This window comes from Acanthopagrus latus, chromosome 11 (genome assembly GCF_904848185.1).
Source record: "Acanthopagrus latus isolate v.2019 chromosome 11, fAcaLat1.1, whole genome shotgun sequence".
In the NCBI taxonomy this organism is placed as follows: domain Eukaryota; kingdom Metazoa; phylum Chordata; class Actinopteri; order Spariformes; family Sparidae; genus Acanthopagrus; species Acanthopagrus latus.
This window is the reverse complement of record NC_051049.1, coordinates 23,660,886-23,685,947: the sequence shown is the minus strand read 5'-3', so window position 1 is coordinate 23,685,947 and position 25,062 is coordinate 23,660,886. Positions and strand designations below refer to the sequence as shown.

General features: G+C 42.5%; 1 protein-coding gene and 2 long non-coding RNA genes across 14 annotated transcripts in view; 2 read left to right on the top strand and 1 right to left on the bottom strand.

Moving 5' to 3' along the window:
- The first annotated feature begins 7,401 nt into the window (after positions 1 to 7,401).
- LOC119028452 lies at positions 7,402 to 8,841 on the top strand. Its single transcript, XR_005077716.1, has 2 exons — positions 7,402 to 7,521; positions 8,379 to 8,841. It is a non-coding gene; the product is annotated as an uncharacterized LOC119028452 (long non-coding RNA).
- Positions 8,842 to 9,402: 561 nt separating this feature from the next.
- LOC119028453 lies at positions 9,403 to 12,483 on the bottom strand. Its single transcript, XR_005077717.1, has 2 exons — positions 12,350 to 12,483; positions 9,403 to 10,679 (listed from the first exon to the last, which is right to left on the bottom strand). It is a non-coding gene; the product is annotated as an uncharacterized LOC119028453 (long non-coding RNA).
- lrp8 (low density lipoprotein receptor-related protein 8, apolipoprotein e receptor) overlaps positions 10,744 to 25,062 on the top strand; it is a 181,388-nt gene continuing 167,069 nt past the window's right edge. For 5 of the 12 annotated variants that reach the window (XR_005077710.1, XR_005077709.1, XM_037114453.1 and 2 more), the window contains exons 1-2: positions 12,124 to 12,545; positions 13,508 to 13,633. Coding sequence is in view for 5 of the 12 variants with exons in the window: in XM_037114453.1 (XP_036970348.1) it covers positions 12,443 to 12,545; positions 13,508 to 13,633 (229 nt within the window). In the remaining 7 variants the exon portion in view is untranslated. Of the gene's footprint in view, positions 10,919 to 11,011; positions 11,104 to 11,341; positions 11,448 to 11,657; positions 11,690 to 12,122; positions 12,546 to 13,507; positions 13,634 to 25,062 lie in introns of those variants that run through there. The other 7 variants (XM_037114455.1, XM_037114457.1, XR_005077712.1 and 4 more) reach the window with 6 other exon arrangements.

The window sequence follows — 25,062 nt, the reverse complement described above, 5'->3', positions numbered from 1 at the left end:
AAAGAAAGAAAGAAAGAAAGAAAGAAAGAAAGAAAGAAAGAAAGAAAGAAAAGAAAAGAAAGAAAGACATTGCATTTTAACACTGCATTTGCTCAACTCAGCTCCATAAAGTATACAACACTAACCACAGTGCCAAACTCAGCAAAAGAGAAGAGAGAGGAGGTAAGAATACAACACATTCTTCAGTCAATGTCAAAGTCAGTTCAAGGAGTTCCAGTGAGCAACAAACAAAACAAAGAGTCAGTTGGGCTCAAGGTAAACGTGGGTGATCCAAGAGTTTAGTGAGCACAAGAAACGCCTCTGGGTTGTGTTCTTCAGTAGAACATGAGTCATCCAAGCAGTCAACCAAATTCTACCCTGGATTTCTTCTTCTGAATACATGTCTTCTAATCCTGATGTTGTACCTCTAAGATTAAGAGTCTCTAAGTCCTGTTAGACATGACACGAGGATGTGCAAATCAATATCTGGTAAGCCTGCTCAAGCTGTGAGAACTTTTGACTCATCTCTGACTCGTCCTCTCCTCTCCTCTCCTCTCCTCTCCTCTCCTCTCCTCTCCTCTCCTCTCCTAGCCTCTTCTCTCCTCTCCTCTCCTCTCCTAGCCTCTTCTCTCCTCTCCTCTCTGGTTCAGTGCTTTCGGACTGCCCCCCACTGTGACCTTTCACCTCTGCCTGCCTAATGATCTGATCTTTCCTTTTACCTCCCTCCCTACCATCTCTCCATCCGTCTCTCTTGTCTCCCAGGGGATCGTGGGACTGAGGACTCAGAGGGAAGAGGGCAGATTGGGTCTGCCCTTTCCGGCTGCTTTGTCTCCTTTCACCTTCACCCTTGTCCACCAGTCTTTCTCTCTCTTCTTATATCTGCCGTCCCTCTATCTCTTGGTTACTTCTCCTTATATCGCCATCCAGCAGAGTCCAATCTGAATAAGCAATGCTGCTCTCTCTTTACCCTAATGTGTAGGTTGGGACCCAATGGAGCAGGTTATGTTGGAGGAATACTGATGGCAATGGGGGGAGAGAACCAAACAAGTCACATAGAAGCGTCTGGCAGATGGACAATAGGGAAAAGGGAAGGAGCCCGTATTTAATACAAACAGCCAAGAGCCTGAGTGTGAAATTGGCTCAGATGCTCAAAAGATAGAGGGGAACATGGTTTATTCTCTGTCATTCTCACAACATTTTTAACATTCATGAGGGTAATTCATTATGCCTTATAAATAAGCCTTGTAAATGTGAAATTTGTTGCCTACTTCTTCCTCTTCGGCGCCCTTTCTGGAGCTGCGAATTAACAGAAGAGCCAGATAATTTACAGGTTCTTCCTTGAACAACCAACCCATGTTTGAGTCGCAGCATGATCGCTCCTGATTAAATTGTCTGCGTCAAAGTCACAGCTCAGCTCGGGGGGGTGGAGTAAACAGCCCCATTAGCTGTTAACAAAGCCTCCCAGATATGAAACCATGCCCGCGCTCGGTGCTAAAGCCACTGGGAGATTATCCAGACTGCAAATACATGGGCGACTGAGATGCCCTTTGTACCACATAACAGAGGGCATTTCATGGGCAGAGCGCTGATCCCCTTACTGGTGTGCGGTTGAGGCAATGTAATCCCAAATTATTTAACCAGATTACTAGAGCATGAGAAAAAATTCTGCCATTGAATTATGTTCAGGGGGTTTATGTGGTAAGATATGAGTTCCGGTGAAAGTGCGCTCATGTCCCTCTATAGCCAGACACAGTTCTGCAGGGGGAGGTGGTCCGCAAATGTGATCAGCACACAGGTGAACGAAGAGGAAGGACATGCACAGACAGGAAGTTAAATGTCTTAAGAGCAGTTCTTTGAAACAGCGTGGCGATGGCTCTTGAAACCTCAACCCTAATTCTGAGCAGCCACTTTACTGTAGGTTTAGCATGATGTTCAGCAAAGCCAAAACAATGAGGGACTTTAAGAGACAATAAATGAATTTTAAAAAATACAGCTCGGAATATGTTCATTACTTACTTGGCAGATACCAACCTCACAAACAAACAAAAAAAAAAAAAAATTCGGACAATTTCGCTGAAAATCACAGCTCACGCTGCCAGAAAAATTAAGCCTGTGAGGTTTATTCAGCCACGCTCATGTATGAACCATTACAGGCTGTTTGGCAAGAAATGGCACCATTGGTTTGGTCCCAGACCGAATTAGCCTGCCAAATGAATGCCTCTGCATTCTGAGGAGTATGAGTGAAAAACAGGGCTCCATTTGTACAAAAAATAAAGACAAAAATCTACTTAAGACGACACAATTGTTTATTCCCAACCCCACAGACAGCACAGTCCTTCCTGGTGAGGCAGCCGTTTCCACACACAGCATCACTCTCAGCCTCTTTAAAGGGGAGCTGTGTAGTTTTGGAGAAGGAATTCAATCTTAGACTTCATATATTCACAATATTAATGAGGTGTTAAAACAATACTCAGAAATCTTGTTTTTTTTCATAACTGAATGAACAACAGAACACTTTTTGAAGCTGGAAAGGTGGTGGGGTCCGCCACGTTAAACGAAGTGAAACAGTATGAAACGGTGTTGTCCTTTAGGGTCAGTTTGTTTATTCAGTCATGAAAACAAAGAGAGTTTAGGTATTACTTATCTAAAAAAATGGAGATCTTTCTCTTCTGACGAAATTTTCTTCCCCAAAACTACAGACTGCTCCTTCCTTTTAGACTTATTCCAGATTGCATGCTTTACATCTGCCAAAGTCCCATTTAGCTAAGAGGTGATACGCCAGCCGTTCCCATTAATTAGTTGGCTGACCTTCATCGTCATGGTAACCAAAAATAAACAGAAAGGCAAAGCCGGACGTGTTTCAGCTAGAAGCCATCGAAAAGAGCTCCAGCACATCTTCCAGATAAACATGCTCTTTTTGGAGAGTCACTTGCTATTTGTATCCGGGCGTTGGTAATTAGTGCACTCCTTGTTTCTTCTTGTTTGTTCTTGTTTGTTCTTGTGGTCACACCTTCATCAGTTTGTCTCTGGGCGGTTCATGCACTGATAGATTTAATCGTCGCTGGTTGTTGTTCGAACCTCACCACTATATTGTCATGTGCTGTTCTGGGCTGAGGATGGCTTTGAGCTGAGACATGTTAATTTTTGCGCACACTAACTAAGAAGATCAGTTATCTGCCAGTGCTGCAGTTTTGCTTTATTTTACATTCTTGTCACTGTCGTGTACCCGAATCATTTCTTCAGTTCTGGAGCAGTCAACAAAAATAAACATGTAACAGGCGCCGATTGGTTACTTTTAGAAGATGGTTTACTTGACGTGAGTTAAACACGTTGCCATCGTTAACTTACACATGTAAGTCAAAACAGGTCAGTGTTTTCTTCTGGTTTCACATGAACACTGGTCTCCTGGAGGGAAAGGTCCTGGGTCTGTTTGAACCATCGGTGACCCCCAGCCTCTGCCCCACTTTGTCACTGCTAAAGCTACATCCCTTCAACTCAAATTAGATGTGCTGTTTTTGGACGCATCTGTTTTCCCACGTAACTAAATTGAAAGGCTTGTTGTATCACCTGAACTCAAAATTAGACTTCAGTCTATGGCATCACTTTGAAGGTCAAAAGTGGTGGGGTTTTTTTTTTTTTTTTTTGGTACAAAGATACACCGCTGAGCAGCTCCCAGAACCTTTTTGTTGAATTCTGGGTTGCTTACCATTCAGTCGGGTCCCTTTCCCGTCCTCTGTGACTAGACACAGCTGCGCACCCCTCAGCATTTGATTGAAACACTGGCTTTGACAGCTCCAGCTGTGTTCTGGCTGCTCTCGCTGAGTGGACGAACTCATTCTGGCAGCCTGACCCACACTCTTTCACTGCCTCGCCATCCAAATCCAGTGTGAGGAAGAATCAAATCACATGGAGTTAGATGTCAGTGATCTGATTCAAAGCGGGGGGAAAAAAAGGGTGACGACTCTTGTGACCATGTGAAATTTCACATCAGCATATGCACAGTCACACTGGCTTACAGGGAGGGTTTAAATATGTCAGCTGAGGTCAAGAACAAGGTCGGTCAAATGAGGTTAATCTCAGCCGTAATTGGATTTTACAACATATGCCTGAATTAGTTGAAAGAGTACCTGTTTATTACTGAACCTACTGAGGATCAAATACAACCGACATAGGCTGTGTCCAAAATCACTCACTACTCCCTATATACTGCACTATGTATGCTATTTTGTAGTGCTGTCCGAATGTCTAGTTGGAAATATTATACCCTATATAGTGCACTCAAAGTATCCCACAATGCAACGTGAAAAGAAGTGTACAACCGATGGTCACTAACCAAGCAATATTTACCATCATGCACTGCGCTGTGGACGAACGCACGGATGTTTCAATTCACGTTTCAGCTGCACAACAGGAGTGGCGTCATTAACAGCACCGCAGTAGTGTCTGAAAGTCCGTTTTTCTTGCTGCCGACGAGCTCGCTATATAGTCCACCATGTTGGACTACCTATGTAGTGGCTAGGGAGTAGAGAATGAGTGGGTGATTTCGGACACAGCCATAGTTTTGAAGACACTGGCAATGGCAGAATTGTTACAGCCACTCATCGCTTAACTGCCGTAAGTAATCCAAGGGTCCCACACTAAAAATACAGCACAGGTGCCAGCATTCACACTGAGGTTAAGGCACATAGCATTTTCACTGTGAGGCCATGGTCATGAACTTGGATTATTCTTTTGAGTATAGACATGGCTCCTTAAAAGGTTATAAGCTGAATGTTTTGAACACTTGTTTTTCTGCAGAAATATAGAGATGCCTTTGCAGACAGATGCCACTTTGCAACCTCACAATACCCCTGCTTGGGTGTAAGAGGGGCAAAAAATCAAATTGTTCTCGATTGACTTATTTACACTAAACAAGTGTCGGGGCATGTAAATTATATCAGATATTCTGTCAGTGCAATTAGTAATTTGTGATTTTGTTGTTCTGTCGTGCACATGCGACATCTATTGTATTTCTGTCTGTCCTGGGAGATGGATCCCCCCCTCTGTGGCTCTTCCTGAGGTGTCTTCCATCTTTTTTCTGTTTTTTTCTCAATGCGGCAAGATTTTCCTCTGTTGAATCGAGTGTCTAAGGACAGAGGATTTTATTCTACTTTCTAGCCTCCCACTGATGCAATGTGACTGTGATTTTGGGTGATCTAGATTTGATCTAGGTGTTAAAAACTGATTTTCAAAGAGCAGAAAGCATAAAACTACATATGCTTGCATAATTTCAAAGTTTAAAAACTGATGTAGATCTGTATTGATGGATTTGATATCTCACTGGGTTCATGATGCATCAGTCATCAGGAGGCTGGTGTGTAAGAGGCTTAGGATTTGAATTTAAGATTTGAATTTTTATTAAATTGAGCGCAATCCAAAACTTATGAAACCTGAAATAGAACATGTTGATCTAGACTGGCATCTTCCATATTGCATTGTGTTTCCTAAACCTGTCCAGCCTGTCTCTGTACCTTTTCCCATTTGCTATTTGTCTACATACTTGCTTTTTGTTGCTTTTCTCTGTCATGTAGGGACAGATATTAACCCTACTTTTTATTATATTCCTTTACTTTTTTGCTCATACCGGCTAATCTTGTCATGGCAGATTTGAGCTGTTCAGTTCCGTGTTGTCTATGAAACATCTCATAAACATCCTCTACAAAAACAGAAACCCATAGTGATCATATTGAATTGAACTACGTCAAGGGATTTGCAGCCAAACTGAAATTACTCTGTAATCAGTAATGAATCATCAGTAATTGAGTACATTTGACAGTAAGCTTCCCAACCCTGCCCTCCTGCCTTATCGTCTGACGATGCAACGATGTCCAGATCTCATCCATCGTCTCTCCGCCCTGCAGCAGGCACCTGGCCAGCTATCGACCAGACCTCACTCATGGTTTTCGGGTCACGAGCTGTGACAGGAAAGCGGATGACTCCGCTGTCCCGTGTCCAGCACGGACGCACGCAGACACGTACAACAATGCACTGCAGGAAAGACAGAAGATTTGCTGACCACCGGCTCTGTTGCCTTTTTTTTTTTTTTTCTGACAGCATTATCTGTCTCAGGCCAGAGAGAGCGAGTAACGGAGTGACAGGCGGAGAGAGGGAGGGAGAGAGAGAGAGAGAGAATGGAAGAAGGGAGGGAGAAAGGGATGGGAGAAGAAGAGAAAGAGAGGAGGAAAGGATCGACGGCTGGAGAATAAAAGATGAGAGAGAGGGAGAAAGAAACACGGTTAGAGCGGGCGCAGACAAAGAGACAGTGAGAGAAGAGAGGGAGCCAGATAAAGCGACAGAGGAGGAAAGTAATCATCTGAGAGGTCTAAGGGTCTCAGTCAGACTCACTCACTGTCCTGCGGCAAAGACGAGTGCAAGAGTTAGCTCCAGCTGCGTGTGCACAGACGAGAGACGATCAAAATTTCTGCATTGATCTCAAGGGGTAGAAATCAGAAACAGAGTGTGGGAACATGAAGACAGCACAGTACTGCGGTGTGAGCGCCCTGCTGCCTCACCTCACACGCGAAGACAGCACATCGTGGGACAGCTGAGGGCATTTTTCCTCACTCGTGAGTTGAGCGTTCAGCAGATTCTGTCGCAGTCATTGTGTACTCCCTTTTTTTTGCCCACTTCTGGGGCCTGGAAAAGAAGATGAATTCACACAGCAAAGTTTTCTGTTGGTGTCAATTTCAATCCTCGCCGAACAGAAACACCGGAGCCCCCCGCTACAGTTGAATGATGATTTTGGTCTATGTTATGGCCATCAGGCTGTGTACTGATTTAAATTTGTGTTAGCAGACTGTTCAGCTACTCGGGGGCAGCACAAAAAATAAAAAAAATAAAAAATACAACACGACACAATCACTACATGAAATTGATATGAACACCTCGGCCGACCGAAACCAAGGTCATTTAGGTCTTGCCACCCTCTCGCGGCCATCTTGACAACATCCTCGGACAGTAATTGACAAGACCAGACTTTTATTTAAACGAATCACTCATAACTTCAACTTCTGTGGTCACCAAGACATAAACATCTGCATGTATAGAATGACTTGTTAAGATCTGATAAAAATCCACTTAAAAAGTTTGGTGAAGTTGCCCCAAAATAAAGTTCAAAACATTCCCTAAGGCCGCTTCTACTATGTAGTGAGGCGGTCATCTCATCACACAAGGGCACTCGAACATTACTGTGATCCCCTCCTTTTTTTTTTTGTTTTTTTCCCTTCTATTAGTAGCTCTAATCCAGCTGCACCAAATTAGTCTAAATTGTCGTGAATCTCGAGTGTGCACTCTCATCAGTGCAACAACACTATTGGCTGATGTGCCCCAGTTCAGCTGTGATGAAGCAGACAGCTGGCTATTAGGGGGGGAAAGGAGGGATTTGTTTCATGCACCCCAGACTGCTTTATTCAAAATGCTTCAAGTGGTAAAATCTGTGCTTAAACATCCAGCAGGCACTAAACAACAGCATTCATTTTGAGTTGTTTCTGACCACCTGATGATGTAAGTCATTATCCACTCCTCTCTTTGCTCTGTTTAGGACTTCAGTGACTCCCGAGGGAAATAGCTTCCTCTTTTGCGACTTAATTCTCGGCTATATATTCACCAGCTAGTTGCTCATTTTTGTTAGCAACGAGGTCTGTTCTTAAAATGTGTCTGCTGCGGATGAAAGTGACCCTGATGAGAGCTGTGAAAGTGAATCGAAAGCTCCATGGACTGAAGGAGAACTGCAGAAGTGCCTGTTGGTGCTTTGTGGGTTCATCGCAAGGAGCAACACCTGTCACATTACACGCAGTCATTTGGCCAACTGTTGCTATAAACTGCTGCATGTATTACCAAGTGTTAAAAAAACTTATTTCTTGTTTCTGCACACTGTTGGCAGAAAATACAAGATTTTAAACTTTGTTATTTGATGATTCTTGCAGAAATATTTCTATGTAGAGGAATTATTTATAATGCCGTTCCCCAACATATGTGCTGATACTTCTTGTACCCAAAATTGTCTCTGTAGAAATTACCCATGACCTGTCATGGTTTGCAACTCTGTGTTAATAATATGCTGTTTTTTTTTAATTATACATGAATTGGATTGTAAATTGAGGCACTCCATCACTGTCGACAAAGGCTGACAAACTGTCTCGCTACATAACCACGGCAGTCTAAGAGACGAGCACAGTGTGTTGAACCCTCTGCAACCCAATGTGTGTTTGTGTATTTATGCACACTGATGAATATTTTCTCCTCTTTTCCAACACTACCAACTGCTACCGCACGCTTGGAGAGATACATTATTTATGTTCAGGAAGCAAGTCATTTTATGTATCTGGAATTGTTCTTACGTATTGGAGATTTCTTTTCAGCAGTCCTTCAGGACGTTGCAGCTGGCGAGTCTTGACGGGAAACTCGCTCTTGCTCTTCTGCTCTAATTCGTGCCCGGCCCTGAGCTCGCTCCTACTGCAGGGATGCCCTGCACTGGTGCAACATACATGGTCTGATCCTCTGGGCTTGATGGATGAAATATGACATCACACGTGTGTAGTATAGTACTTGTACATTCATGAAACATACTGCGCACGACTCGGAGGTGTGTGGAGAACTCAGAGGACGTAACACCATCTGTGCCCATATTATTCTCTGGTTCATGTCACAGACCATATGATGGTACAACAGCATGTGGAAGAGTAGATGTGCACATGCCAGCAGTCACCAAGCATATGTATAAATGTGTTACTGCATTCACACAAATATTTGGATGCAAAAATGAACCAGCTTTCTCTTGTACCTTGAGTAAACGCACATAAAGACTGTGGCAATAACACAGGACTCTCCTTTTGTGGTGTATTTTTCCCCTGACAGAAACTTTTGCAACAACAAACACAGGTGGCAGTAAAAGCGGGAGTGATGCGAAGCTTTATTTTGGCCATTGTCTGCACCTGTACCATCCTTTTTAATGTTTCATTCACACTCGTTTTATTGAATAATGCATAAGAGGCAAGAACAATGTTTTTCTATCTATCCATACAGCAGTTTTATTCATTATTCATGTGTTGATTCATGTGTTAAAGCCATTTCATGCACATGAGCCATGCCGAACTGCAGCGAAATCAAAACCGAACCGCGTCTGCACAGCGCTGCAGTACAGACGTGTCTGTTCCCTTTCATTGCATCACACTTTTTATTCACCTCGAACTCTGAAGAAGTCTGGTCACCTCGAGGCCTTGGGGTATCTCTTCAGATATCACTGTATATGCCCTCAACTCTTTCATTAAACACGTCACTTGCTCCTTCACTGATTACGAATATTCTAGCCAAGTGAAAATCTGTCAGGCCATATTGCGGAGAGCGTATCACACATGTAGCGCTTATGGATTTCTTTCATCCAAGAAAAGGCCATTACAGTCACTCGACTGTTGAAAAAGCCTCTTATGTTATGAACTATCAACAACCATCAATAAATTCCTTTAAAAGTGAAGAAAAAGTGGATAGAACATATAGCCAGTGCACCCCCTGTTTCTCTTATAGTCATGTTATTTTACATATCAGCAGAAGCAAAGCAGGCTGGTGCAGGGAGCAACAGTGCTAGTGTTATTGTGCGTGATTAGATTAAGGATGTCAGTGTCTAATGCGTCTGACTTTTGAACTGAACTGTGTGAAACACATTACATTACAAGTCTTAATAAATGCAGCCAGAATAACATAGAGACAATGCAAGGTGGTGCAGCATGTTTTCATGTGTGACATTTCAAGCTGTGCCCACTGTCTCAAAGACTCTACTAAATGGGATCTTAAATTGGAATAGATTTGTACAATTAATAAGACACTGAATAAATCTGTGATTTCACTTCAGCCTCTGTAGAATAAAGGCAACAGTTAATTCTGGGTTTGAGTTGCACAACGTCATAAGTCGAGTAATTCAGTTTGAAAAATGTTTTGGGGAGAAAAAAAGACAATTAGCTGAGCACAGGACAAAGACTGGGTGAGGGGGAAGCAGCTAGCCTGGCACTCCATAAGTCCTCCAGCTGGCATGGTTAAAGCTGACTAATTGACACATTAACTCTTGTTTGTTCATTCAATAAATATAAAAACAAAGTGTGAATGAAAACAACAAATTCTAGCGTGCAGGACGCGAGTCTTGTTACTGTGAGTCACCAGGTGGCCAGAAAATATACACCATGAAACCCTGTAAACCCCAGGGAGGGACTGTATAATGCTAGTCTCTGAGACATCACCTATGCTCCATGGTGCATGATGCTAAAAATGTAGCCTTGTGGATAAGGTGGGGATTGACTTGCTGTTGGAGCCAACCAGTAATCATACAAGGAACTTCAGGTTTTGTAACTTTGACATTAGCCTCTTTTTTCAGTTGCGATGTTGCCACCTGACAGAACCACAAGTTGTAATTCCAACCGGGAGAGACTCGTAATTTATTGTCATGCGTACAAACAGGAGAAAGCCTTTGGCGGTTAGACTCCATCTTGATGAAGTAATATCTGGGGAGGTGATGAAGCTGGGCCTTGACACTGGTGGTGGTGATGGAGGAAGGATGATCCTGAAGATCTGATGATGGGGGAGTTGGTTCTGGTGAGTAGGACCTAACCACTGGATGAAAAACTGGAGGAGGATGGGGTGGAGGAGGGTTGCATGAATGCCTGAAATGACAGCTGACAGCAGAGAAGAGAGCGGTTTGAAGTTTGAAAGCAGAGACATGATTGGCTGATAGTGATCGAGGCAGAATCCGGTTGGTTAAATGGAGAGAGAGCTCAGGAAGAAAGGCCCATGTCTGATGAATGGAGGAAGCAGAGAGAGAGGTGAATGAAAAGATAGTCTTGCTGATTTAACTTACACTGAGCTTCATTTATAGAATTTAGTTCTTTTATGGGATAAAATAAGCAAGAACTTGGTGAGTTATAAGTATTTTTGGACTTTGAACACAACCAAGCTAAAGTTCCTCTTTCCTTTTGTTTCCTGTCTTCAAGCTAGTTAGCTAACCAACGTCATTGTTACCTTCTACTGTTAGGGTTCGCTAAATATAGCTGTAACATTAGCTTAACTGACAAAGAATGGCATCATTTTTCTTAACTTACGGTAAGTGCCTGTTCAATGTTGATCAACAAAGCTTACTTTTTAACGTTGGTTACAAAACTGCAGGTCCTTGATAGGCTAAAATCTACAAAGTATGGGCAGCAGTCTGCTGTGACTCAGCATAAATGTTATGGACAGATAAGTCTACCCATTTTAAAAACTATATTAACCACAGGCAACATCTCTGACAATCCTGCCCATGAGCACATATGTCACTTTAGTCAGTGGTTTAAAGGAAATGATATGGCCCTTCATTTTTTTCAGTCCTGGCGGTTGCCACTTGGTAGAACCACAAGTTGATTTTTTTTACAGTTTAGGTCTAAAAGAAGCCAGATGTGTGTTAAATGGTGAGTTTTAAATGTATCCTTAAAAAAACAACAACAACAACAACAAAAAACTTTGGAGCCAAGCTAAGTTAGTTGTTTCCTTTTGTTTTTCTTGTCTTCAAGCTAGTTAGCTAATGACAGCCAAACATTACCTTTCGCTGAATTAGCTCAATGAAGTGTGATGCTGGTTAAACTGACAAAACTCATTCTTCTCTCTAACTCTGAACACAGGTGGAAAACAATGTTGAGCTGTGCAACATTTGGTAAGCAGCCTGCTGTGACTCATCAGAAATGATTTGTGCAGATGAAACTTATTCCCTGTTTAATAACCAGTTTGATGAAGGTTTTTCTTCCTACCACATTAAACACAAACAACATATCAGGCCACCCTGCCCATCAGTGACAGTTATGTCAGTCAGTGGTTTCAAACAAAACTATTTTTGAGCTTTAGAAGACGCCAAGCTAAGCTGGCTGTTTGCTTTTGTTTCTTGTCTTCAAGCTAGTTTGCTAACTAACCTCAAAAGTTATCTTTTCATGGTTAGCTTTAGCTGAATTAAGCTGAAACATTAACATGACGCACAAAACTAATTCTTCTCTTCTAATTTGGTAAAAAGGTGAGAAAAAAGTTGAACTGTTTCTTTAACAAAGCTTATTTTTTTAATGCTTGCAACAACACCTGGCAGATCCGTGATAGGGTAAAATATGCAAATGTGGGAAGCAGTCTGCTGTGACTCAGCAGAAATGATGAGACCTGCTGTCTGACTGGTTAACAGCCGGTTTGATGTAGGCTTTCTTTCTTTTTTTCTACCTACTACTATAACCGCAGACAACATCTCTGGCTATCCCGCCCATAAGCGTCACTGATTCAAACTGCAGCCGAGGCAGAGAGAGAGCAGAGCGCCGGGCTGATCACACACACTCACACTGTCAGGAGCAGAGGCAGCGAGAGGAGCATACACACACACACACACGGAGCGAGTGAGAGGCTGGGGATCCTTCACTGCTTTTTCACTTGCATGAACCGCAACCGTAGACCCCCCCGGGATCTAAAGATGTGGACAGAAGTCGGGAAGCTTGTCTTACTACATTTGTTACTCATGGAGCTCCATTGCGCTAAAGGTAAGAGACTTGCCTCGCAGCGTGGAGGAGGACGGGGGGGGATTTCTCATCGCATTACGGACGGCAGCGCTCCGGGGATCGGTGTGTGAACGGCTCGTCTGTCACCGGAGCCCGCGTCTTCACCAGCGACGCGCTAATATCACACAGCTGCATGCGATGGCTCTCACCTGGATCGACACCTCCGTCCGCGCGGTGAACGCGATCACTGGTGGCATGAGGTGGCGATAAGCGGAAGAAGAGATCTGTATTCTGTACACTAAACACGTGTTTAAACGCAGTAGGCTGGTGGTTATAGGCTGTGTCTGGTGATGTGGACTCAAAGCGGAGGCTGCGCTGGTCTGTGTTTGGTGTCTTTTGTGGCTTCAGCCCAAACACCAGCTCAGATAGATGTGCCCGAACAGATCTTTGTGTTCAGGTGCCCGGCAGGACACCGGCTGTAGTCATGGACGCGCCAAAGCCTACAGATACATGCACACACATGCACGTCTGACGTAAGCGCATAATACCAGTACAAGTGTGAATACTGTTGTGGGAATTTTGGGCTTAAGGACAACTGATCAGCTAACAACAGGTGATAGTGCTGGAGGATTTAAAGCTATTAAATCCACCTACAACCCTCAGTACTTAATTCCCTCTTCCTCCAAGCAAAAGCTTGCATGTGATCTATCTGAAAACTATGGCAGCAAATCAGTTAAGCATCCAGAATTGAAGAAACAGTCACGTGAAAAGGTTGTAGTGCAGCTCTCTTTGCCATGGGCTGGTCTGCGTAATGTACTTAGACGCCTCATCCCTGTAAATGCCGGTAATTACCCCAGCATGTGTCCATGGTTTTAAATTGATTTATTTTAAAGTGACTTTAATACACTCTGTTCATTCACCCATAAATTCGCTGTTTGCATGCCCACCACCGAATGAAACAAAGAAGTGGTGACCACTTGTCTTTTTGTTTTCTGACAACACAGGAACTCATACGGAGTCGGAGTGTGAAGCCGGGCAGTTTCAGTGCAAGAATGGACGATGCATCCCGACCCTGTGGAGATGTGATGATGATGATGACTGCTCGGACAGCAGTGACGAGGAGAACTGTCGTAAGTAGTCCAGTTACGCCGGCGGATAAACATAATGATGCCTTCACTTGCTCTCCAGTGGACCTTGAGTACACCTGCTATCATGCAGAGTCTTAATCTAGGACAAGGACCCCCCCAACATTTTCATGAGAAGGATTTATAAACTGACACACATTCTGTCCCAGACCATCATTGGCTGTTTTGATATGAGCTAGAACACAACTGAATGATTGTACATGCTAGTATATGTTATAACTTTAGAATGAATGAAGTTATACTCAGAGTAAGCTCCTTATCATTTTGCCTGGGGCCCCTCTAGAATCTCTGCTTCAGTTGTTAGAGTGCAGACGTCAGTGCAGGATCTGCTGATCCTGGATCATTGCTCAGGTCACATGGCCACAGGAATTTACTAATTTCACTTCCTGAAGCAAACCTCTGACACAAAGAGCCGTGGCCCAACTGGGCGAGAGCAATGCTTTTCATAATATTATCATTATTCCTCTTATCTTGCTGTGACTGGGTAGAGATAACGTCACTCCTGTTATGAGCGAGACCGCTCTCCCTGCTGCACTGTCTCATGATGCTTTGGGTACATAATGGCTTCACTGATATGTGCCATATCTGAAATATTGTGATTAAATTGCAGTCTCAGTGTCATGACATCTCACTGCTGGCTTATACAGCATGCTCTAATGCAAATTCTGTGGATCTTAGACATGGCTGATCACAAATTGGCTGCTTCACTTCGCCTCTGCTTCTGTGGGCAGGAGTTAGAGTTCCAAATACAGAAATGCATATATAAGTTTGGGTAGTCAAATATTGTATATAATGTTGTTCGGGAATGAGTGAAAATGACCCGTAGTGTGCAATTCTTGTTTAACTGACTCTTTTCTGTTACACAAATTGCACGGACAATCAGCCGAGTAATCACTGCATATAAATTTATCATGGTAGCTAATTGCTTGAATGGTTACATTAGCGGCCAATTGATTCATCGCTTATCTTTGGGACCGGCACACCATACCCATGATTCTCTAATCTCACTTGCTCACCACGTCGGTGGCCGCTGAATATCTTGAGTTTCCTGGATGAATGCTGTGACATTCACAGGCACGTCTCATTGACCGCGGAGACTGATTGGGATTATGGGACATTTGGTGGGCAATACTTGATGGAAGTAGAATTTGATTTTAACAATCTAACAGGTGTGGTTTACTTTGTTGTTCGGTGTAAACGCTGCTCCAAGAGAATGTGAAAATGGCACTTAAGCCAGAAGGTGACTGGTCTTTTAACGGAGCCACTTTGTTTGGAGCAGAAATGTGCTGTGGCTCCGTCTTCTCTCTTCAGTCTTTCTGCTATATATCCTGTAAGCTTCAGATGCAGTTGTGCTTTCCTCTTGGGCTGCTCTGTCACTCTCTCGATCTCTTTCCCTGCTCAGTCTCTACCTTTATCTACTTTTTCCCTCTTGCTGTGCCTTACACTCTCTTTTGCTACATCCATGCCTTGCTCCCTTGCTCCCCTCCAACCCACTTTGCACTCTCTACTCTTTGAGTGCTTCAGCCCTCAGCCTGTGTTGGAAGTTGGGTGCCTCTTCCTAAAGAGCTGTTTCACTTCCTCAGCAATGTAGCACCCACTGAGGGTTTTTTTTTTCTCCTCCCCATTTTTAAAATCTCCTGTGGGCACCTCAGCAGTGCGAATGCCAAAGAACCTATGCCCACTCGTCTTACGCCCACAAAGAGCATCAGCTGACAGGTTGGTTGGAGATAAATCCAACAGCGTGACTCTGGTTGCCAGAGTGATGCTCAGTGGCTGGCAGCACGCCAGCCCTTCGAACAGATGCCAGCACTGCCACTGTGCCCCCTCCCCAAAACCCAATATCACCAGCAGAGCTCAGCGGAGAGGTGGAGGAGGTTGAGGAGGACGACAACAACGAGGAGGACAAGGAGGAGGAGGAGGATAAGGAGGAGGAGGATAAGGAGGAGGAGGAAAATGATGGGGCAGATTGGATTGAGAGGAAAAGGACAGTGAAAAGAACAGCGAAGAAGGAACTGAGTAGCACATTATTATGGAGAATGGTCGGGGGGGCGCAAACAGGAGAGGATGTATCGCATATTTGTGATGAAAATGAGGAGGAGGTTAGCCAAGCAAAGTTGAGCAGGTTTGGTTGTTGTGGCAAAGCTAAATAGGATTTGAACAGATGTCATTCAGAGTAGGCGGTACATCAAATGAATTACATCAATATCATTTACTGAGCACCCTTCCAACACCTGATTGTATGACTAACACATCAGAAGGCTTTCATTGTTTTTTTTTTTGTTTTTTTTTTTTTGCCTCCGACTTTCAAAATGAATGGATGGTATCTATTATGGAAAAGCGGGCCAAATATTATGTTTCTCAAAAGCATTTTGAATTGATATCTTGAACCTTAAACCTTGAGATAAACACATTATATTTTGTTTCTAGTACTGTCTAACTTCTGATGTATGTCCTAACTAAGAGCTATATGACCAGTTAAATATTGTGGACATCTGCACTAGACTGTAAGCTGATTAACTGGTTAAACTTGAGGATAGACGATCAAACCGTCAGTTAGTTCACTGATTAATCATTTAGTTGTGTGGCTTGTAAAATGGCAAACAATAATGAAAAATGTTGATAATGTTTCACAAAGCCCACAATGGTGTCTTCACTTGTTTTGTGGAAGATATTAAGTTTAATGTCACTTAATAAAAACAACACCTGAATGGAATAACTTAAAGGTTGACACCAGGCGATTCATTGTTACAGTTGTGTTTATTTAAAGTTAAGATATTAATTTCCCAACAAATTTCAAGCAGGAAACATTCAATACAGGTGGAATGGAGCCACAATTAGGTGTCCATGACACCAGCTCTGAATACTTGTTGAGGAAACTTTAAATGTGTTTGAACATGCCGTAATAGCATAACACAAATGCAAAAGCACTCTATACTACACCAACGTTGGCTATCTGTGGTCTGCTAACAGCATGCATATAAACACATCCAGGCCAGGTACAGATGTTTCCATGAGTATGAGCTATAGTATCTGTGCGTGTGCTAATGATTCCGTCACATCTCCACCTCTTTTCCCCATTTCATCCATCCTTCCTTTAGCAGCTGTATTAGAATAATTTTGGTAGATTTGGTTTTCCAAGTCTCTTCTCTCTTTCGTTCTGCCTTTCTCTTTCTCTTCCTCTTTCTCTTTCTCTTTCTCTTTCTCTTTCTCTTTCTCTTTCTCTTCTTCCTCCTCCTGCTCCTCTCCTCTCCTCCCCTCTCCTCTGCTTTATTCTCAACATGCCTCTTGGTAGATTTCGCTCTTGTTGCCCTGGGAGACGGTAAAGTGGTGGTGGTGATGGAGGTGGTGCTGGGGTTTTTGTGCATGCGTGTGCTTTCTTTGTAGTGAGCACAACACTCCTGCACATGTGTATGAACAGACATGGCAACTATCCACCTCTGGACGGCTCTGTATGACCTATATTTGTCATGTGCCATGTACAGAAAAAAAGCCTCATCATTTTTACAGCGGATTTAAGTGGATTTAAACATGCTTAATCCAGAATGCCACTGTAAAATCATCTCATATCTAAACCACATGTTAGCTTTCAATTGTCCTTGCTCTCACACTTCGCTGTACAAAGTCGTTTCCTCCAAATGGCCTTGGTCTCACTGCACTGTACAAATAATTATTGTGCGATTTTATTTTATTTTTTAAAGTTTTTTTTGTGGCATAGACACCTTTATTAGCTGTAGACAGATAGGAAACATGGGAGAGAGAAGGGATGTGACATGCAGCAAAGGACCTTTGCTAGTTACAGCAACTCATATGCATTTCATTGCTTGCCTTTGATTGTTTTTTTTCATTAACTTTGAATATTAAGTAGTATGAAGCTGTCAACTCAGAATTCTCTTTGACACTTTAAACATTTAGTCAATTAGCAAATATAAAAAAAAAACAGCATGAGTTACAGCCCTCGTAATGATACCCCCAGTACTAAAAACATGTGAAGTTATAAGAGGATAGAAAGAGAATCTGTAAGGGTGGGAAGAAAGTTCTTGTTGAGCTGAGTGTGTGCATGTGTGCGTGGGTTTGTCTGTCACAGCAGGACAATGGGTCTGAGCAGGTCTGAGAAGGGGAGCGTCTCCTCTGCAGTCTGAAACCAGCTTCCCATAGAGGAGACATCACAACACATTTCACGCCACTGCTCTGTGCGTGTGTATGTGTGTGCGTGCGCATATGAGGCTCTCTCTCACACACACACACACACACACACACACACACACACACACACACACACACCCCACACACACACACACACAAACCTGACACTGTAATAAGAGACTGCAGAGAAGCGCTTCAGGCATAAAAGGCATTATACTGAACGGCTCACAAAAACACATTTTTGGTCACCTGCTGACACACACACACACACACACACGGACACAGTCTCACACAGTCACTCACACACACACACACACACTGCTCGTTGCAGCACAGCTGGGTTCAGACTTTTAATGGGAGTGTGAGGTCAGAGGGACCAGTAGCTTAATCAATTACACACAAACACACATACATAGAGACACACAATTTGTGTGTAGCAGCAGGGCAGTGTGGCAAGACTCACATAAAATAAGATAAGAGAGACACACTGTTTCTGGAAGGACAAAAGACATACAGACACACACACACACACACACCCACACGAACACAGAGACACACAGTTGAATTTGGGGGTCTTACTCCATCAAACAAACATACACACAAGCACACACACTTCATCCATTGACAACCTCACACTCAAGCACATGGTGACACCCAAATCCATCATTTGCTTTTCTGCACTGGACTAAGGTCGTAGTGTTATGTGCAAGTATGTGCGTCCAAACATACTTTACATTGTAAGCAGCTGCAATGCTCTTGTCTCCAGAGAAGGAAAGAAACTGCTGTCCTCTGTGACAACTGCAGCCCTATGTGTGTGGGTCTGTTTGTGCAAGTATATCTGTGTGTTTTTGGTCAGCCTTGTGTGCATGGAGAAACCACTGACAAAGCGTTTCACAAACAGATGACAACATGCAAAACACATTTGCCAGTGAAAGAACAACTCCGTTTTTATGCATGTCTCATTTTTGTAATTCCAGTTTCCCTGTTCAGTGGGGAGTTATAATCTTATTCAGTGGCACAAGTTAACACTTAACATCGACTCGTACTAAAGGAAATGATAACTTCTGACACCCTTGAAGCTAGATTCAGTGGTTGTATGAGGCTACATCTGACACTTCTGCAAGTTCTGTGTGGCAGGCACTACAATAAAAAATGTTTAATAATGGACTGTTTTTCTCTGTAAAGTTCGTTCTGTGAAATTGACCCAAAGTCAGTATGAACAATGGAGCTGGCTTTATTTAGGCCTAAACTCATATTGTTTGATTCTTCAGTGACATTAACATATCAATCTTCTCACCAATAAATTGAAACAACTTTTAATTAACAAAACATTGGGCTACTCAACTAAGAGGATGCTAGTCTTCTCTGTCGCTCTGCTGCTCTGTTGACACATTAAAGCAGGGGTGTCAAACTGATCCAGTAAAGGGCCATGTGGCTGCAGGTTTTCATTCCAACCAAGCAAGAACACACTTGATTTGGTTCAGCCAACCAAGCAAGAACACACCTGATTTGGATCAGGTGTGTTCTTGCCAGCAGGCCCATCCTCCCTCAAACATGATGTATTCCTTGAAGATTGAATATTAAACATAATCAAGCAGACACATGCAGCGCTCCTAGTCTGACAGATGACTAGCCCAAAATGTGCCGGGGCGCCACCTTTGTCAGACACTGTATCATGCTCTACAAGCTAGCAATACCTGCTGTGCTGAATAGGTGTTGGGTGCAGTGGTGCAAAACAGCAGCCGGGTAATTTTAGCTGGGGTCAGTGCTGGCCTGAGGCATTTGCTCTCTCTCTCTCTTTTTCCCACAAATCTATGACCATGTGTGTCTATCTCTGTCAGTCATTTTTTCACATTTTCTACCTCTTTATCTCTCTCTTTCTGCGTCCGTTACCCCTCTCAGTCTTTCTCTGGTCTTTTTGGAGTAATGGCTTTGTATTGACATGAAGGGCAGGTGTATGAAATGCAGCAAGGTGGAAGCAGCCTTGGTGGGTGTATGCGTGTAAGAGAGAAAGTGAGACTGCACTGTCCATCTACATACTTCTAATCCAATTAGTGAGCGTCTCAGTGGGTGAGAATCTGCACCGTGAGAAGTGTGTGTTTGTGTGTGTGTGTTTGTGTCAGAGAAAGCAAAGATAAGAAGAGCTGAGTGAGTTTGCCTCTGCCTGGAGACTCATTTCTCTTTCTCCTCTTGCATGTTGATACACAAATTAAAGAAAAGCTCTATTGTCCACACATTTTCTCTGTTCGTCTTTTCTCAGTGCTTCTTCCAAAATATTGGCATATTCATCAGCAGAATAAGGTTTTCCTAAAACCTTTTTTTCTATTCAGCTGCTGGGTTATTATTGGGAGGATTAAAAAGAATCAAATCAGAGAGGCGTAATAAAACTGGATGAGCTTGATAATAATTTGGATCGGTGTGAGATGGTTACCTCAAGGGATGGTCCAAACTCAATGCACAAGTAACTTGGAAATATTGTAAGTCTCCAGATTCTATTGAACCAGTTGGTACACTGGAATAATGCCAAGCATATTGTTTACTGTTAAGGTTTTGCCAGGTTTTATGGCCATGATTAACTGTTTTGGCTCATGTTTATTGCTGCATGTCTGCATCATCACCAGACACAGACGCACATGCAAACGTCATGATAACCTCACTGTGCGCTAACTTTCCAGCACAACAAGACAAGCGGACAGTTTGCAACTAGCTAGTGACCATATTGGAGCATTTTGTGGCTCAAGAGACCAAACACGGATCTAGAAACAGAGTGAATATTGGGTTTACATTCATCTGGTGGGTGATGAAACTCCAAATGAATGCCAGTGTTGCTCCACGTCTGCTAGACATGTAGAACTCAGTGTAAGCAGTTGTTTGCCAACACATCTGTTACATAAATGTAATAAGGTTGTAATATGTCACTGTTGTGTTTACAGCTGTGGTGCTATGTTGAATGAGCCAAAAAACATTCAGATGCCCTGCTTTTTTGCCTCTGTGTCCACATGACTTTTAACAGACCAGTACTGAAAGAAACAACTGCACAAAGCAAATGTAAACAATTTCATGAAGTGATTGCAGAATAAATCAGATCTTTGTCATTCGGTGGCCTTGCTTTAAAGCATAAAGGAAATGCTGAATGAATACTTTTCAACTATATGAAACGGTGAATATCACATGCACACTCAGGTTGATGTTCTCACACAAACAACAGTGAGAGTGCAGCAGAAAGACTGTCTGGGCCTGCAGCAAAGTCCAAGTGTCGCAGACAGTCAAGGTGTTTTTTAAAAAGCCGCGTTGGCTCTGCTTTTTTTTTTCCCTGAGGAACAATGTGGCCCGGAACATGATATAACTGCCTCTGGCCTGATGAAAGTCATGGAAAAGTAATGGATGTTTTTTTAAGGTGAGACATACTGTGAGCAGAGAGGGAAGACGTGAGTTAGCTGGAAGAAGTTTGAGAGTGTCAAGGGACCGTAAGAAACTTTGAGGGAGGATACTGCAAGCCTGAAACGTGATACTCCTATCTTTATTTCAGTAGTTTGTTAATTTCTCTCCTGCTCTCTTTATCTCGCTTGTTTTCTATGCAAAATTTCCCAACTCCCTTCCCTCTTTTCCGTCAGAATTAGCTGGTCCGTTTTCGACAGATTAATGTGCGTTGTTTGTCTGCTCTGCTGCAAAGTCACTTATTGTTCAAAGTCAAACTCTGATAACGCTACAATCCTATTCCCCACCGTGTGTGTGTGTGTGTGTGTGTGTGTGTTGAGCTATGTCTTATTCTCATGTGTCTCTTTGTGCCTGTGTTGTTGTGTTGTACTGTTGTTGTCCCCCCCCCCCCACAACCCAGCCGTGTCTGACAGGGTATCATGGCATTAATCCCCAGCTCAGATTAAGTGAATATCTTCATGTGCCTCCACTTTATTATTTACATTTGCTGTAATCCTGTTTTTCACCTTGCGCTCTGTCGCCTGGTATATGCAGTCAGGGAGCGGCGTATGAAACGAAAACTATGAATGCTGATGAATAAAACATGGCTGCTAATACCAGTCTGCTGGGCTGACACCGAGATAGAGCCCTGGAGTGCTGCATGTCAGAAAGTTTTCATGAAAAGTTTTACATGGAAGTTACAAAGTGGAGGAAAGAGAGTTTAGTCTGACTCCCTCCTCTGATAATATCCGCCTTAATGCCTCTTAACCTGGTCGCTCCCTCTCCGTCTTTTTGTGTCCTATTTAATTTCTTTCTTTTATAATTCTCTTCATTTTTCTTCGCTCTGTTGCTCCTCTTCTTTTCTCTTCTGCTCAGGTTCTCCTGCCCTCTGTCGTAGTCCACAAGTGGAGGTCTAACTGTTGGTTTGTTCAGTTTGATTCATTACATCGTACTCTGCTCCAAGGTCTTTTGTTACAAGGAAAATGTTATTCTCCACCAGCAGGAAGCAGGAAATCAAGTTTGGTTAAAGTAGGAGTTAGGGCTATGGTGAATTTTGTGCTTGTACCTTCGTGTTTGTGTATGTTATTTAGAACCCTTTGAAGGGATCAAAAAAGGGAAAATAACTATATAAACTATATAAACTTGGATCTCACTCTTATATAACTGACATCACTAGGCAGCAGAAAATATTGGCTAATGCTAAAGTTACATCCTAATATTACAGATGGAGCTGTCTGAGGTGATACAGATCTGATCTGTCAAAGCTGAAATGCAGGGCTTTTATTATTGGATGTAATAATTACAGCCAGTTAAATGGTGAATAAAGCCATCATGATAATAAAAGAGCTCTTGATCCCAGTTTTGTTGAGTTAGGATTTTCAAAGTGTCCTTTAGCAAAGTTAGATTGATTTGAATTATTTCCATTTATCATCATCCCTGTGATTGAGTTTATGCATGCATTATTAAAAGTGTTTTGTCAATCCCTCCTATTCAGTTACACAGATATGTGAGTCAAGTCATTTGGTCAAAGTTTCAAGCAAATCCCAAGTCATTTTTTCCTTGTGCAGTCCAAATTGTGTCAGTTGAAGTCAGTTTTAGCCCTTATAAGGCAAAACAAGTCCCAGGTCAATTAGGTTTTCTTCTCGCCAAAGATCCTGCGATCTTACATTTAGTATCTGTTATTCGTATAGAGAAAAGACAAATTATTAGTGCCTGTCTAATATTGTTTGCCAATTTATGTAACTCGTTCAAAAGTCCAAGTTAAGTCTAAATTCTTATTTTCTGTCAGATCAAGTTTCAAAACATCAAAACAATGACTGGAGTCGACTTGAGTCCAAGTCACGTGAAGTCCACAGCTCTGTCCGGACATGATACATTTGGTAAAATAAGATTCTATCTCTGTGCAGTGTAGGCACACCAGGTGTTGCACACACCTTTTGGTAGAATATAATCTGTTTGCAATTCTGCCTTTAAAAATTATAGCAAGCTACAGTAGCTAGTGTGACTAATGTGTGCCACATCTGAAGTTTTTACCAAACAAAATGTCAAACACATTATTCATGAAATCGAGCTTTTAAATGCTGCACCTGTGCCATCATAGGCTTGAAGGTGGAGCTGTCCTGGCTCTAGAATATAAAATGATGAAAGCTAACTTAATCCTTTTCGATAATCAGCTCATTGTTTAGTTATTTATGATACAAAATATAGACTATTTGGTGGAATCAGCTTATCAAGTGTGAGAGTTTGCTGATTTTCTCTGTCGAATTAAGATGATAAAAAACAATCTATGGGTGTGGGACTGTTGGTTAACAAACAAAGCAAGGCGAGTAATGTAAAGATGTCAGTCTGGGCACTGGGAACTTCTGATGGCCATTTTTCACAGTTTGTTTCACACTTACAGATCAAGCATTCATGGTGCTAGAAAAACAAGTTCCATATTTAGCCTGTATATAATGATCAAAGTTGTTAATGAATAATACAATACTAATTACAGCTGTACCAGAAATTCCCTGGTCTTGGAAAACAATACATTAGTCTATTTAATTATCATCAGTTTCAATAATCAGCTGTTTGTTTATTTCTGATACAAAAATATTGAATATCTGGTGGAACCGTCTTTTCTAATGTGAGGGTTTGCTGATTTTCTCTGTTTTTGTTATGTTATGTTTTCATTTGGACACTCTGTGGGTGTGGGACTGTTGTTGTACAAACCAAGTAATGTAAAGATGCCAGTCTGGGCACGGGGAACTTGTGATGGCCATTTTTCACAGTTTGTTTCACACTTCCAGACCAAGCAGTTAGGGTGCTTGAAAAAAAAAAATAGCTTTATTTAGCCTGTTAAAATGATTGAAGTTGTTAATCATTAATACAATACTAATTAAAGCTGTAACAGCAATTGCTTAGAAAAAAGATTTGACAGCTCGGGTCCCACTATAAGTGACAAATTATCAGTAAACCAGAAGAAAAGTTGGCTCAATCAGGGATGTAATCACCACAAAAGGGACTTCAGGATTATCATCTTGAAAAAGACATTGACACATTGTCATGTTTTTCTCCATTTTTCCATCGTGGCCTGCACTTTTCTCATTGTTGACCTTATTTTGCACTCTCTCTCTCATTTCCTCCATCTCTATGTCCCCCTCCCACCATCAGACTTTTGAATGAAGCCATTTACTTGGATTACACACACACACACACATAACATATCTCCTTCATACACACACTTTGCTGGCTCTTAAGCCTAGGAACAGTTCTTTTACCTTGAGGGGATTTTGCTTGTCATTTGTTGCAGGATGGTGGAGTGAGGTGGCTCGGGGGGGGGGGCACTCTTTGATGATATAGCTAGTGCTCAGTAATACCAGTTATCAGAAAAGAGGCTGGTGTGACAGAAAAGCACACATACGCACACGCAAACACACACGCAGAGCTGTTTTGTGGATACACACAATGCTAATGTAACACATTTTACCTGCAGCACGCTTTATTATCACAACACAGTGACACTGTGTTAACATGAAGGGGTTGGGGGAGGATTAAAGAGTGAGGAAATAGTGATGGAATCTATGTTAAGGACCGAATTTTCTACTGCTGATTGAGGAGAAAAAAAAAAATACCTCCTGTTCCTATGATACTGAAACTTGTGATAAAAGTGCCTCCTCTTTGAGTTCCAGTGTGGGGATTATTGGAAGTGTGTCTGAAGTAAAAAAAAAGAAAAGTTGATGTGCTGTGATGCAGCATCAGGAGTCTCTCAGGATGCACTGACGTGGACAGCGTTCAGCTGTTTGGGATGTTGGCAGCTTTGAACTCGCAGTTTAAAGATGCTGTGTTGCCACGGTGAGCCAAATGTAGGGAAG